Source organism: Malania oleifera, chromosome 7 (genome assembly GCF_029873635.1).
Source record: "Malania oleifera isolate guangnan ecotype guangnan chromosome 7, ASM2987363v1, whole genome shotgun sequence".
In the NCBI taxonomy this organism is placed as follows: domain Eukaryota; kingdom Viridiplantae; phylum Streptophyta; class Magnoliopsida; order Santalales; family Ximeniaceae; genus Malania; species Malania oleifera.
The window spans coordinates 98,006,119-98,022,429 of record NC_080423.1 but is presented as its reverse complement, the minus strand read 5'-3'; the positions used below and the strand labels follow the sequence as shown (position 1 = coordinate 98,022,429).

The 16,311-nt window shown below is 34.9% G+C and overlaps 1 protein-coding gene across 1 annotated transcript; it reads left to right on the top strand.

Annotated features, from left to right (window-relative positions):
- Positions 1-473: 473 nt before the first annotated feature.
- On the top strand, positions 474-13,296 carry LOC131159283 (F-box/kelch-repeat protein At5g60570-like). Its single transcript, XM_058114038.1, has 2 exons — positions 474-914; positions 11,771-13,296. Exon 2 carries the CDS (start codon positions 11,793-11,795, stop codon positions 13,149-13,151), a length of 1,359 nt encoding a protein of 452 aa, XP_057970021.1. The 5' UTR covers positions 474-914; positions 11,771-11,792; the 3' UTR covers positions 13,152-13,296.
- Positions 13,297-16,311: the final 3,015 nt, after the last annotated feature.

Here is a 16,311-nt window from a genome sequence, read left to right as displayed (position 1 = left end):
TTCTATATTCGCACTTAAATTGAGTTATTATCAAAATCTTAATGTGTAAGCGTTAATAAATTCGAACTCTGAATAACTTATTAAATGAATAATTAATGCAACACGGTTTAAAATCTAAAATATAACAACAAATTTACTTGACTTTTTAAAAGAAGAAGATAGGTGAATTAGAGCAACTTTAAGAGGCATGGATTTTTCATATATTTTAAAGGTTTAACTGTCCAAAAAGAATTAAAGAGGGACAAATTCTAAAATGACATTTTCTCCAATGAAAAAGGTGCAAAAAAAAAAAAAAAAAAAAGTAAAAGAAAACAAGGCCAGGTGGGATTGTAGACATGGAACGAACAGTTGATGTGGCAGAAGTGGGGAAGGGGCACGTGGATGAACAAGTGGCCCGGTTCCCTCATTGCCATGTCACACTGAGAGAGAGAGACAGAGGACTGGTCAAAACCCGGCATTTACAATGGGATTGGGGGGGCAGTGAATTCAAAGTGGGAAGAAACGTCTGCAAAGGGAGAAATGGGTTTAAAAACGCCTAACAAGTTAAATGAAAAACACACACACCCACATTCTCTGTCTCTCTCTCTCTCACTCTAAAGCGTCGTATTTCTAATTTTATATTCTTGAGAAAGAGGAGAGAGTGTGTGTGAGAGAGAGACGGAGAGAGAGAGTGTGTGTGAGTGAGTTCTATATTCTAGAGAAAGAGGAGAGAGAGAGGATGAAGATCTCTCTCTCGTGTATGGATGAGAAAGTTGAAGCTTAGGTTGTAGATAGAGGGAGAGCGGGGGTGTTCAGGGAGCGAGCAGCGCGCGGGGGAGACGGAGAGAGATAGGGAGTGGCTGTCAGCCGCTCTTTCTCCTGTCTGATCCGATCTCAGGAGGTTCACAGCTTCGTTGGATTTCCGGCGACTCAAGGTGCTGCTTATTTTCTTTTTGTTTGTTTTAGTTTTTAATTGAATTAATGGTTTGAAATTTAGATATTTTATGTTGAGAATTTCGGTTTGTTCAGGCGATCTTGATATTATGTTTTTGGCAGTAGTTTCTTTAGTTCGTATCGTTTTATCGTTTCGTACTTTTAGATTTTTCGTTAGTTTCATATTTTGTGTATAGTTTTCCGTTTTCAGTTAGCTAGAGATTGAGAAATAGCCTTTTTCTTTCTGTAATTTGTCCTTAATTACGTAAATTTGTATTTGGTTATATTTTTGGGCATTATTTGTTTCTATAATAAATTTATTCTTTGAAAGAAAGTTAATTGCAACTTTAAATAACTTTTTTTAAAATTTCAACCAGAGATAAAGTGAAGACTCGTCGAGCAGGGGTAAAAATCAATCTGTACCAAATTTATATTTTTTGGCATGAATTTTTTGTAGGAGTACTTCTGCATTGGAATAGTGTGAACTTTCGATAGAAAATAGTTGGTTGAAAATTGACTGTCATAATTCGTTCATTTCCGTGAAATTTGGGAAAAATTAATTATGGTATATCTCAGTTACCCTTGTTAAGGAATATCTTTTCCTACTGGGAGGATAAATTCCTGGATGATAATGAAGAAAGTTATAAGAAAATATATTTGGTTGTAGCATAAAGACCCTTATTTCTTAGTTGCATATTGAAATGATCTATATGGCTGCACATCTGGTACTTTACACCCAGATTTTTGGCCTCATCTATGTTTTATGCCTTCATAAGTTCTTTTGTGTGTATTGGCGATGCTAATGCTATCTCAATTTTTTGGCCTACATTGCTAGTGTTCTCAGCTGTGTTGTGCTTGGTGGCATTTCTCTTTTTAAAACCACTGGTTTAAGGCAGGAAAATAAAGGCTATGTTGGGTTGGATCTTATTTTTCTGAGCTATCTGTTATGAATTATGGCTAGACAGAGGATCGCACATTTATGTGCTTTTTGAATTTTTTTTTCCCTTTAATTTTCTATTGTTGTTAGTAGACAACTATAAGCGTGCATGCATACTCATATACAAAAGTATGAATAATGGAAATTGTTTTGTAATGAAATTATCAATATCTTTTAAAAGTAAGATAAAATTAGGTAAAATTGTATTTAAGTAGAGAAGGGTTCGCATCTTGGTGGCTACAGTTTTCCATTTGAGATAATATCTTGGTATTTAAGTTGAGAAAGGTATAGGGGCAGACCCATTATCCCAGTGGATTAATCGAGTGTCCAAAGTTCCTTAGACACAATCGTCTTTTAAAAAAATGTATTTAAAAAATTTATTTTAAGAAATTTGTGGTTTGAACCTTAAAAAGCTCTACTCCATAAATATTAAATAAGAAAAATGTAGAATAGGCGAACCATCTAACATATTTCAAAACCATTATCAAATGACAAATATCATTTGGATGAGCAACAACCTAACTTCTCAAAAGATAAATATTGGGAATAAAATGATAAACCTTGATGTACTCTCCAAATAACAAAGGTTAATTAATTTTTAAAAGTAAAACAAACTCATTGATTGATGATTAACTAGGAAAAAAGTAGCAGTTCCAAAGATTTTAGTTAGAAAATTACATTTTATATAAAAAATTAAATGCTGTTGCATATAGGAATTGTGTAAATAAACATTGAATTATGCTTATAAGCCTTCTTGTACCACTTTAGTATGTAAATTGAATATTATTTCAATATTTAGTAAATTGAACGCCCCTAACACAAAACTTAAGGGCAAAAGATACTAATCTCTTTTGAGGCTTGACAAAAAGACACAGACCTACCCTAAGGTTTCAAAAATTTCACAAGTCTCCCTCGAGATTTGACAAAGAGACAAACATCCTAGAGATTTGGTAAAAAAAAAATTCAAAGACCTCCATTGACGTTTTTATACTCCTAACTTGTCTTTTTGTCCGATACAAGGGAGGTCTATGTCTTTTTAACAAACCTCAACGGAGGTTTGTGAAAATTCTGAAACCTTGGGAAGGTCTATGTTTTTTTTTTTTTTTTTCCAAATCTTAGGGGGGGAGTGTGTCCTTGGAATTTTTAAAACATAGGGGAGGTTCGCATCTTTTCACCAAACCTTAGGAAAGGTTATCGTCTTTCATCCAAAATTTAATATTGTTCTTATATGAAATGTATATTTTTACAAAAAATCCATATATTTTTTATTTTTTTTGATATATTAATAATTTTATGTGCAACGCACATTCATCTTATAAAATTAAACACATAAATTTTTTTTAAATATACAAAATGGTTAAATACTTTGTCAAAATACATCCTTTTAGACCAATAAATATTGCTGACTTTTTAAAAATATCTTTCACATGCCTATCACATAACAAACCTATTAGGTGTGCACCTGTATTTTATAACACTGCATCTACATATCTATTTTAATAGGCTAAAATTTGCATACTTGATCAAAATTAGATTTATATTGCTCTATTTTTTTTTTTAAAATATGATAAAATTTTTTCATTAATATCTTCATATATATATTTTGTGTGTGTGTGTGTCTTTAAACTTAATTTTAAGAAGAATGTGATTTTAAGTAATGATATTATTAATATTAAATAAAAAATAAGTATTTACTATAAGCTATTATTAATTGGTCTAAAATGTTTGTAGACTAGCAGTACATAATTATATTACGGTTCTATGTAAAATAAGAATTAAAATTTTTCTTCAAAATTTAGATAAATTCAAGTTTAATCCTCCTAAGATTTTAATTTAAGAAATAGAATTTAACATTACATGTTGTAAGTATCATATTCTCCTTTGTTCTTGTATTGTTTTTTATTTTATTTATTTATTTTATTTATTTTATTTTTACATTTTCATGTTTGATCTTGCAGAATCTTCTTCAACATTTTTTTGTTGTTTGGAGAGAGGGGATCCAAGATTCTCCTGGTTTTGTATATCTGATTGAAAATATCCTTGGCCTCCTCCTTTTGTAGTTGGATCCTCTAGAACCACAAGAATCCTTAGTTAGTATGGGATTCCAATTTAGTAGCTTTTGAGATTTTGAGAAGAGTTTTTAGTTATCAACACTTCTATAAGGGGGATGTGTTTCATGTATTATTTATAACCAAGTATCTTCAAATATCTTGGAGTAATTTAGGGAAGTATATATTGTATATTATTGAGAGAGATTTGTTTAGGTGATTATTTTCATATTTAGATCTTCCGATTGTATTATAAATATTGTCAATTGGTCTGTACAAATTTGTTCAAGAAATACAGAAATTCCATTTTGATTTCATGGTATCAGAGTTAGGAGATTAAACCTAGCTATCAATGGCAGAAATCACCAGCCAAAGTAGAGGTTCGATGACCTCTGAATTTCACGAGGTCCTCCAACAAAGTTCCACAAGGTTTGAGAATTCCATGGATTCCTCTTCATCACCAAGGCCCTTGTTGCCTTCTACCAGACACCACCATAACGGCTGAGTCAACCGCCGTTACTTGTCGGGTTTAGACGACTATTCCAACTACAGCCATAGCTGTAGTCCCATCAATGGCTATAGAGCCCATCACCAAGATTCAAATTGCCATCGTCGTCGTTCGGACTCCTACAACTATCCAGATTTCAGAACAAGCCCTAGAAAGTTCAGCGATGGCGACCATCGTAGGAACAAGGGCCGTGCGTATCTCGATCGTGATTTCAGGGGTAGGCATGGCGACTATTCAGAGTCAGACGAGGAGTTGAAGGGTTTGAGCTTCGAGGAGTACCAAAGACTTAAGCGCCAGAAGCTTAGGAAGATGTTGAAGAGGTGTATTTGGAGCTTTACCATGAGCCCTTTGAGGAACAAGAACGAGGAGGAGGCGGGGCTAGAAGCAGAGGCAATTGAAAAAGAAGAGGAAAGATTGGAGCAAGACCTTGACGTTTTTGGTTCCGACAGAGAGATTGAGATTGATGAGAAAATGTTCAGGCAGTTGGCGGACTAGATCTCATTTAGTTTATTACAGAGCTTCGTCTTCCAAAAATATTTCTTCGAGTTCTTTTGCTTAAAGAGGTAATTTTTTGTAAGCTTTGAATATGACCTCTAAATCCAAAACTCCTTGGATTATTGATTCTAGTGCTACTGACCACATGACCGATGCTTATCATCTTTTCTCATCATATTCACCCTATGTTGGAAATTTGAAAGTTAAAATTGCAGATGTATCACTCTCGTTTGTCGTAGGCAAAGGGAATATCCGACTCTTTGACTCCATCACACTAGAGTCTGTTCTTCATGTTCCTAATTTATTTTGCAACTTACTATCCATTAGTTAGTTAACTAAAAACTCCAATTGTTCTTCTAAATTTCTACCCTCTCATTGTGTTTTTCAGGACCTATCATCGGGAAAGACAATTGACAGTGCTAAGGAATATGAGATACTCTACTACTTTGAGGAGGCTAATGTGAGTGAACAATGTAAAACTACTATTTGTGATTCTGCATCTGTTTCTAGTGATAGTGAAATTTTGTTATGGTATTCTAGGATGGGTCATCCAAATTTTCAAATATCTAAGACATTTATTTCCTTCCATTTTTTCAAATAAAATGTCTTCTGAATTTCAGTGTGAGATTTGTGAACTTGCAAAACACCAGTGTAATTCCTTTCCAAAATCTACATACAAACCATCCAGACCCTTTACTATGATTCACAGTGGTTTATGGGGGCCCTTACGCTCTCTTAATCGCACTCACATGAGATGGTTTGTTGCATTTATTGATGATCATACTCGTATTTGTTGGGTTTACTTGTTAAAAGATAAAACTGAAGTCTGTTCTATTTTCACCAGTTTCCGCTCCATGATTCAAATACAATTCCAAACTCACATTCAAATTTTCGTACTAATAATGGTATGGAATATTTCAATGATATCTTGGGACATTATCTTCAAGAAAATGGAATTGTTGATCAAAGTTCCTATGTGGATACCCCTCAACAAAATGGGGCTGCTGAATGTAAAAATAGGCATATTCTTGAAGTAGTTCGGGCATTGATGTTCGCTACAAATATGAAAAAATATTTTTGGGGTGATGCCATTTTAACAGCTATACATCTCATTAATCGAATGCCTAGTTGAGTTCTTTTTTTTTTGCCACTCCTCTCCAGAAACTCCAGGAATGGTTTCCCAATTCTCGGCTCCACTCCAATCTCTCTCTAAAAATCTTGGGATGTACTGCATTTGTTCATATTCATGCTCACAATTGGGATAAATTGGAATCTCGTGCCATTAAGTGCATTTTTATTGGTTATTCACCTACTTAGAAAGGCTACAAATGTTATGATCTTGTCACAAAAAAATTGTTTGTTAGCCTTGATGTCACGCTCTTTGAAACCACTCCTTGCTTCCCAAAGCCCTCTCTTTAGGGGGAGAAATGGAGTGAAGATCGGTTCTTTGATTTCTCTGTTGATGAATCTGTGCCATACACTAATTCTACCATTGCATCATTTCATGAGTTTACCATTGCATCATTTCTTGACCTATCATGTACAAAAGATCACTTAACCTCAGGGGGAGACGCTGAAAAACAAAACAACACAGAAATACTTGTTTACTCAAGAAAGCCAAACACAAAGAACAGGGAGAATCTCATTCCTAAGACACCAAGAGAGTTGGAACCGGTGATAGCTCTGAGCAACCATGAGTTAACGCCCAATCCTGATTAGGTAATAGATGGTCATGAGTTCCCTTCTGATAAGCTTGTATCCGATGACACTAATTTACCCATTGCAGTCAGAAAACAAATCAGGTTTTGTACTCAATATCCTGGGTCAAAATACATGTTTTATAAAAGTCTGTCTATAGAATATCGTGCTTTTACTTCTAACCTTGACAGGATAAAAATTCCAAAGAATATCTAGGAAGCCTTGGAGATTCCTAAATGGAGGGAAGTTGTCATGGAGGAAATGTGGGCTCTGGAAAAGAATGGAACTTGGGACGTTATGAATTTGTCGAGAGGGAAGAAGCCAGTTGGTTGTAAATGGGTCTTCACAGTGAAATATAGAGCTGATGGGATAGTTGAACGATATATAGCCAGACTCATTGCAAAATGGTTTACACAGACCTATGACATTGACTACACAGAGACATTTGCACCAGTGGCAAAATTGAATACAGTTCGGGTCCTCCTGTCCTTGGCAACTAACTTAGATTGATCACTACAGCAACTCGACATTAAGAATGCATTTCTAAATGGTGAGTTAGAAGAAGAAGTCTACATGTCGATACCACTAGGTTTCAGTAAGAAAGGTGAAGAAAATAGAGTATGTAAATTCAAGAAGTCCTTGTATAGACTCAAGCAATCTCCCAGAGCATGGTTCGACAGATTTGCGAAAGTGATAAAGAATCAAGGATATCGACAAGGGCAATCAAATCGCACTATGTTCTTCCAACACTCTGAAAGTGGTAAGAAAACAATTCTGATAGTGTATGTTGATGATATAATCCTAACTAGAGATGATACAGTGGAGATGGAAAGATTAAGGAAAGTCCTAGCTGCTGAGTTTGAAGTTAAAGACCTGGGATAAATGTGGTACTTCTTGGGAATGGAAGTTGCTAGATCAAAAAAGGGTATCAGTGTCACTCAGCGAAAGTATATCCTTGATCTCTTAACCGAAACTGGCATGTTTGGATGCAAACCTGGTGAAACCCCGTTTGAAGTAGAAAAGAGGGTTGAAGATTGCGGAATACCAGTTGAAAAGGAGAGGTATCAAAGATTGGTTGGTAAATTAATTTACCTATCGCATACCAGACCCGACATTGCATTTGTTGTAAGTGTGGTAAGTCAACACATGCATTCACTGAAAAAGACTCACCTAGATGCTGTGTATAAGATCCTTAGGTATCTCAAGGGTTCTCCGGGCAAAAGACTCTTCTTCAAGAAATGTGAAAGCAAGGAAGTAGAAATTTTCATAGATGCGGATTGAGCAGGATCAGTGGAAGATAGAAGGTCTATTACCGGATATTGCACCTTTGTATGGGGAAATTTGGTAACTTGGATGAGCAAAAAACATAATGTAGTGGCTCGAAGCAGTGCTGAAATTGAATTCAGAGCAGTTGTACAAGGGATATGTGAAGGACTGTGGTTACAGAAACTCTTGGAAGAATTACAAATCCTGGTGAAATTCCTTATCAAACTCTATTGTGACAACAAAACAGCTATCAGTATCTCTCTCAATCTAGTTCAACATGACAGGACTAAGCATGTAGAAGTGGACCAACATTTTATCAAAGAGAAGGTTGAAGAAGGAACCATCTGTCTGACTTATGTACCTACCAAGGAACAAACTGCAGACATCTTTACTAAAGAGCTAGCCCTCCAGAGCTTTGATGATTTCATTTGCAAGTTGAATATGATCAATATCTATGATCCAACTTGAGGGGGAGTGTAGAAATCCCGAGTATCTTCAAATTTCTTGGAGTAATTTAGGGAAGTATATATTGTATATTATTGAGAGAGATTTGTTTAGGAGATTATTTCCATATTTAGATCTTCCGATTGTATTATAAATATTGTAAATTGGTTTGTACAAATTTATTCAAGAAATACAGAAATTCCATTCTATTTTCATATTGACACTCTCTTGACACTTAACTTCTCCAATGTGCATATGACAATTCATAAATGTGTCCACAGTTTTAAAATTGCATTTTTAATGCTTGACACTCCTTTCAAGAACTCTTTAAACACTTTTCTAATACGTATACTATAGTTATATAATTCTAAGGAATACAATAACTTAAGGGGGAGTAGTGGAGAGAAGATTAAACTTGATAATCAAGAAATTAATAGTACTAGTAGATTTCGAGATCTTGGATCTATTATGTCAGCGGAAGGGGAAATTGAAGAGGTTGTAATACATAAAGTTAAAGCAGGTTGGGTAAAACGAAGGAGTGTGTTAGGCATGTCGTGTGATCATAGAATACCCTTAAAATTAAAAGGAAAGTTCTATAAGATGACTATAAGACCAACCATGCATTATGCGTCAGAATGTTAGGCAACTAAGAAACAACAAGTACAAAAGGTAAAAGTTTCTGAAATGCGAATGTTAAAGTGGATGTGTGGTATAAAATTGAAAGATAAATTAACGAATGAACTTATATGCAATAAACTAAGCATAACATAGGTTGCAGACAAGATAAAGGAGGGGTGACTTAGATGGATTGGACATTTAAAATGCAGATCTAGTAGTGCACCTTTGAGGAGGAGTGAGTTATTATTTCTAGTATTTAAAAAGGTAGGGGTAGACCTAAAATAGCGTGAAATGAAGTAGTGAGGAAGGATTTAATAGATGTTAAAGTAGAAAAAGAAGATGCTCTTGATTGGTTGAATTGGTGGAAAAGGATTTATGTAGCCAACCCCACCTCGTGGGACTTAGGATGATGATGATGTTGTTTTATGGAATATAATAATTTTTTTTAAACACCACACAATAAATGCAGGCAACAAGAGTAAAATTCTGGATCTCCTGGTACCTAGCTTTGATATTGTTAGATTACTACTTTACCTAAAAGCTTAAGCTGTTAGGTTGTGGGCCAACACTGTATATCAAGATTTAACACTCCTCTGCACGTGCAGTTTGACAGCACGTGGAGAGATAAAGACATGATAATTCACCTATTATAGGGAATATAATAATTTTTTAAATAACACACATTAAACGCTGGCAACAAGACTAGAACCCATGACCTCCAGGTAACCTGCTCTGATACCATGTTAGATTACCACTTTATCTAAAAGCTTAAGCTGTTAGGTTGTGGGCCAACAATGTATATCAAGCTTTAATAGATACCATCTCATATTACTACTTCACTTGAAAGGTTAAGCTATTAAGTTTTGAGTCAACAATGTATATCAATTATCAAGCTTTAACGAGAAGAAGAATCATAATTATAGAAGAAGAACGCTACCACTTTAGGAAAAACTTACAATAAACTTATTGATATTTTCATATATTGAAACCTTTTACAAAATAAAATAGATAGAAGAAGATACATATGTATTTATTAGATTTTTTAACATAGAGAGTTATATAAATATCAGAATTTAATATTTTCCGTGCACTCATGCATAATATATTTAAGAAAAATGTTTTATAATTTTATTTTCTATTTTATGGTGCATTATTTTTTAGGATATGTCATCTCTTTGTATCTGTATTGTGTTGTAGCAATGTCTTGAGTCTGTATCCATGTTTTCTAGTTAAATTCCTATAAACAATTCCAAGGGTTCATAGTTTTGCTTATAAAATCAAGCATGAAAAAGGTGTTTTCAATTTGTTTTTTGAACATTTAAACTATACAAATTATTTCAATATATTACACTAGATTATTCTTTTGCGGTCATGTGCAGTGCTTATGACATATTTACTAGTACACACACACACACACACACACAGAATTTTAAGTTGACAATTGCTAAATCATGTTTAGTTGATGAATAGCTACTTTAGTTTGCATTTAATTTATTGAAATTGATGTGTGCATATTTTACCCAAAACAGTGTTTGCTAGGCACAGAGGTTTAGAAATCTGGGTGTTAAGTTGCGTCTTGTCCATCCCCTCTGGGTTATTTCCTGATTTTCAGAAAAAGATAAATATGTTGAAAATTGATACATAGAATATCATGTTTTCGTTCAACGAATTAGTTAGGTTAGTTTGTATGTAATCTATTTAAAATTGATGCAAGTGAATTTTACCCAAAAATGTATGTGCTGTGTATAGTGGTTTAGAAATCTGAGTGATAAGTTTGCCCATATGCTTTGAAATGTGTCTTTGCTGCCTACTCTGTGATGTTTCCTGCTTTTTGAAAAAGAAAATGCAATGAAATTTGCTAAAGAGAAAATATCATTTTTCTTTTGATGGATTAGCTAGGTTAGTTTGAATTTAATTTAATTAATGTTGATGTATGTAATTTTTATTCAAAACAGTGTGTGCACACAGGTTTAGAAACCTGGGTGCTAAGTTTGTCCATATTCTTTGTCCACCTCCTCTGTGTTGTTTCCAGTTTTTCAGAAAAACAAGTTACAACTAGCACTGGTATCGTTTAGTTTGCATTTAATATATTTTTTAATTTTGCCTAAAACAGTATGCGCTGGGCACGGGGATTTAGGAATTCGGGTGTATAGTTTGTTCATATGCTTTGAAATGTGTTGTGTCCATCCTATCTGTGCCATTTCCTGATTTTCAGAAAAAAAAAGAAGTTATGATGCAGCATTGGGATCTGTAAATATGTGTGGAATACGTTACGTGAAAGTTGATAAATTATTTTCTCTTCTTCCTATTTAAGCTCTGGTTTAAATGGGATTCATCAATAAGAGCAATAGTGCATTTTGGTCTTGTACTGGTAACTTCTTCTTTTCTTCCTATTTGTCTTAAGTTAAATGGGTTCTGTAATTCTGTCTACTAAAAGCAGTAATGCCTTTCCGCATTTTACTGTTACATTGTTAATTTCTCTTCTTGTAACATTTTTTGTGACTCTGAATGCTTTGGACTGATAGTATGGAAAGTTATTTTATTTATTTATTTATTTTGACACTTAGCTTTTTATTCGCATTAATGAATCACCTATAGGTTTCTATTTTTAAGAAGGATTGCATGCATGCGGCATTTATCAATCACCTAAAGGTTATATTTGTTATTAAGTATTTTGTTTGTGTGTTTGTGTGTACATGGATCGAGTAAGCCCTTTAATTCTGGTTGTTATTGTTTTGAGGCACTTATTTATTTGCATAATTTTATGTATGTGGTTTTTTTCTCCCATTGTCTTATGACAAATTTATTTTTTTTTCTTGCTTTTTTCTCTCCTTCACTGAACAGCATCCAGTACAGCAAATTGTCCATGGTTTTCAGGCATTCTCTTGAGGAACTGAAGACAATGATGGAAGTGCTAGGTTGTGAATTGCCTGCCATGGTTGATGTGCAGGGATATATGATGCTAGAACTTTACGGCTACTTGAATCAAGAGAGGAAATATATTAACAAGCATTGGCAATCATGTTTTTATGTTCTATTTTCTGGGAAGACTCTTGAAGAATTTATGAAAGGGTTATCTGGAAAAGCGATATATGGTCCTAATTTGGACCATATAGGACTGAAAAAAAGGAAATATGAAGCAATGTCTCAATCTGGAGGGAATCATGATGGGCAAGCATCAGATGACAGTCTTCTGCCTGGCCTTCATGATGATAGTGCGCTGGATATTTTAGCCTGGAGCTGCAGATCTGATTATGCAAATCTTGCCTGTCTAAATAAAAAATTCAAGTCATTGATGGCAAGTGGATATTTATATAAACTGAGACGTCAACTTGGTGTTATTGAACATTGGGTTTATTTAGCCTGTATCTTAATGCCTTGGGAATCCTATGATCCTATGAGACAAAGGTGGATGAGGTTACCTAGGATGCCATGTGATGAATGCTTTACATATGCAGACAAGGAGTCTCTTGCTGTAGGGACTGAGCTACTTGTTTTTGGTCGTGAGTTATCAGGATTTGCAATTTGGATGTATAGTTTGCTTACACGTGATTGGTCTCGATGCCCTTTGATGAACTTGCCTCGATGTCTGTTTGGTTCTAGCAGCCGTGGGGAAATTGCTATTGTTGCTGGTGGAAGTGACAAGAATGGCCGTATTTTGAAGTCTGCCGAGCTTTTCAATTCAGAATTTGGTACTTGGCAAACTTTGCCAGATATGAACTTGCCACGCAAGTTGTGTTCGGGCTTCTTCATGGATGAAAAATTTTATATTATTGGAGGCATTTCAAGTGATATGAAATCTCTAAGTTGTGGGGAAGAGTATAACTTGGAGACACAGACATGGAAGAGGATAAAGAACATGTACCCTGGTTCTCATGTGGGCAGAGAACCTGCCATGGGATCTCCTCCCCTGGTAGCTGTTGTAAATAATCAGCTTTACTCTGCTGACCAAGCAACCAATGAGGTTAAGAAATATGACAAGGCTAATAACTCTTGGAGTGTTGTCATGAGGCTGCCAGTTAGGGCCGACTCTTCAAATGGTTGGGGTCTTGCTTTCAAGGCATGTGGTAACAGCATATTAGTGATTGGAGGGCACAGGGGTCCTGAAGGTGAAGTAATTGTGCTGCACTCCTGGCAACCAGAGGGTGGACAACAATGGAATGTGCTTTCTGTCAGGGAACGGGCTGGTGCTTTTGTGTACAACTGTGCAGTAATGGGCTGTTAAAGGCAAAGCTTTTGTTGATTTGCTTGTTCTTAGTCGACTATGTTTGTCCTTTGTTGACTTGTGGAGGAAACAAAAGGCAACTTATATTTTCTCAGCATCATTTATTGAAACTTCTATGAGCAATAACTTTACATTTTCTTTCAAATATATTGTGCGCTTTAATTCTATGGAATTTTGAAGGTTAAATTGAACTGCTTGTTCTGTCAGGAAGCAGGCAGATGCTCTTGCATACAACTGCTTAAATAATAGGCTGTTAAAACTTTTTTTTTTTTTTTTAATTTTTTTTTTTTGAAAAATGCAAACTTTATTGATATGCCCTCACTTTTGGCAGAGGAATATCGTGGTTACAAGACAAGCATTGGGAGATTACAGATAAAGAAATTAAAGGCCTCCCAAAAACAACACTAACAACCAATCAAAACAGGACTACAAATCCAAATAAAGTTAAATAAGAAACAAATCTAAAACAATATTTGTTGCTATGTTTATCATTGGTTCTTTTAGATAAAACAATATTCTTGGGAGGGTAAATTATGTTTCCTTCGCAACATATACTGCAGCATCCACCCTAATATTTTGTGCATTTTAAAAAACTTATTGTGTTTCTTACTTCTACCACATTTTGAAGTTTATAAATTTAACAATGAAACTTTGTGCATGATTTATTCTAGATCTTATTATTAGATGATGTCTTCATTTCCAGAGTTATTGTGGTTTTTTTTTTTTCCCTATATGTTGTGCTGTGGCTTCTCAATTTTGATATAAGTTGTAATTGCCATTCTTTTTTTTTTTTTATCCCATACAATTAATGTCTACCTTTGCTTTCATTTTTGAGTCATACCTTTTCTTTGTACATTTTTTATAGTAAAAGGGGAACATGAATGCTAGAAATATCTCCACTCCTCTCTATGATTTATTTTTATTATGGTTTGCTTCCAAAGTTGCCGAGTTAAACCAGAGCCCTGCCTTGGTCAGAGTTAGCAACTGCTAGGCTGGAGAACCTGACATAGAGTTTTTAAGTTGAAATCATGAGACATTGAGAAAATGCTAATTGATTTTTTTTTTTTGGTGAATATGTTTGGATGATTGAACATATGCCTTTTCCATGTTTCAATAGAAGTATTTCGAGTGGAATCTGTGAGGTGAATGGTTTCTTTATTTTTACCCTATTACATCCTTCTAGGTGGCAATGATATGCTTTTTCTTGCTTGTGGTGGTTTATGGCCCGGTCATGTGAGTTATGAGGTCGTCTGATTTTTAAAGAATAACTTTCCAGGGACACACACTTACGGTCATCTGAAGCTTAGTAACCAGTATGATATTGGAGATTTCCAAGATGATGGCTAAGAAGATGGAGACAATATGAAACTGTGAAAGAGCTTCTTTTGGGGTTTAGGAAGCTGTGGGGCATTCACAAGTTACACAAGGTGGTTTATATGAGATTGAGGGTTTTAGGAACATCCACTCTACAGATATGAGCTTTGGAGAATTAGTTCCATGGATTCGTGTCGGACCAAGCTAGTTTGTCTGGGGGATTGTGACAGCTCAGTAGATCGTATTGAATAATGAGAGGGCTGTAGTTAGCTGTGCTTGTGGATTTGATCTAGGGAAAGGATGCCTTAATCAGGTTTGAATCATAGTTACATGAAGCAGGAGTGGTAGTGTGATGCAGGACCAATTGGAACAAGGGAAAGTAACTATAAAAAAATAAATAGAAAACAAAAAAAAGTTCAAAGGAAAATTAAACGGAAAGGGAAACGTATAGCAGAACTCAATTAAGCTTCAATTCTTGATATCACAAGCTGAATCCCATGTTTACAAAAGAAGCATTTTATCTAGGTTTTTTCTTCTAAAGCTAAATAAGGAAACACACTTCAGGAAATAGTATCAAATTCCTAAACAGCTGAAAATTACATAAATAGAAAATCTCTAGAAGCTGAAAATTATAAAATTAAAGCCAATAAGTAAAACCATTAATTACATGTACACTTGTCATAAACACGAAAGTCCCACTAAATGAAATCCCCATGATTTTGACTCATTGTTGAGTTTCAACATTTCTAATGATCATGTGAACATTGTTTGAACATTGTGTGATTGTGCCTTAAGTTTGTTAATGGGTTGCAGGATGAGTTGAAGAGAGAGGATTCTTTGAACTTTTTTGATCCTTTAGGGGAGGCCTATCAAAATACTTTGGAGTTAGAAAAGTATTATAGGATTTCTTTGCAAAAGAGTCTCACTCCCCTGGCCAAATTAGTTATTCAAGCTAGATTGGCATTCTCTGATAGGGCTGGAGGGTCACAGGCTCTGTTTTTTCATATTGCCTTTGGGAACTCTTACAACCCTACTCCATTTGCTTTGTTAGCTAGTCAAAGTGTCAATTGACACCCTTCCACTTCTAGGGATAGAGGGTCAGCTCTTTTCATCTCTTGACTTTCAACCACTTAACCCCTCTATTGAGTGCCATGATTGTCATTCTAAGGGACACATCACTACTTTGTGCCCTTATCCCCTAACCATAAATCCAAAACATGAGAAATCCTAAGATAATGTCACCAATTACTTTTGAGCTGTTGGACCCACCCAACTTCAAGGAGTGTTACCAATTGATACAGGACCAATTGGCACAAGGGAAACAACAAGAGAGCAATAGGAATAAGAAAAAAAGAATTGTTAGCATTGGGTAGGCATGACTGGGTTCAACATACATGTGCAAGCAGTGAGACCATGTTGATCCAAAAGTTTAAGCTATGAGGTTTTGGGCTCATCCATATATATATATATATATATATATATATACCTCCATTCTATTTTCTAATGTGGTACAACTGACAAGTTGATGTTTCCAACATTCTCCCCATCTTTTGTGAATCTTTAGAACTCCCCTAGTGGAAAATATTTCATCGAGCCCAATTCTCCAATTGTTACTTTAGTGGGCCTTACTACTGCGTTTGACATGCCTTGGATTGTATTCTATATGCCTTAGAATCAATAATAGCTCCGACATCTTGAGCCAATTTGGATCAATCCATCTAGCCTAGATGAACCATATTGTTCTTAGTCACCTGCTTGATCCTTCAATGCTTATAACATTAGGAGAATTAACTTTTTTTCGATCACCTAAAGTTACTAACCATTGCTCTAATACTACTTGTTGTCC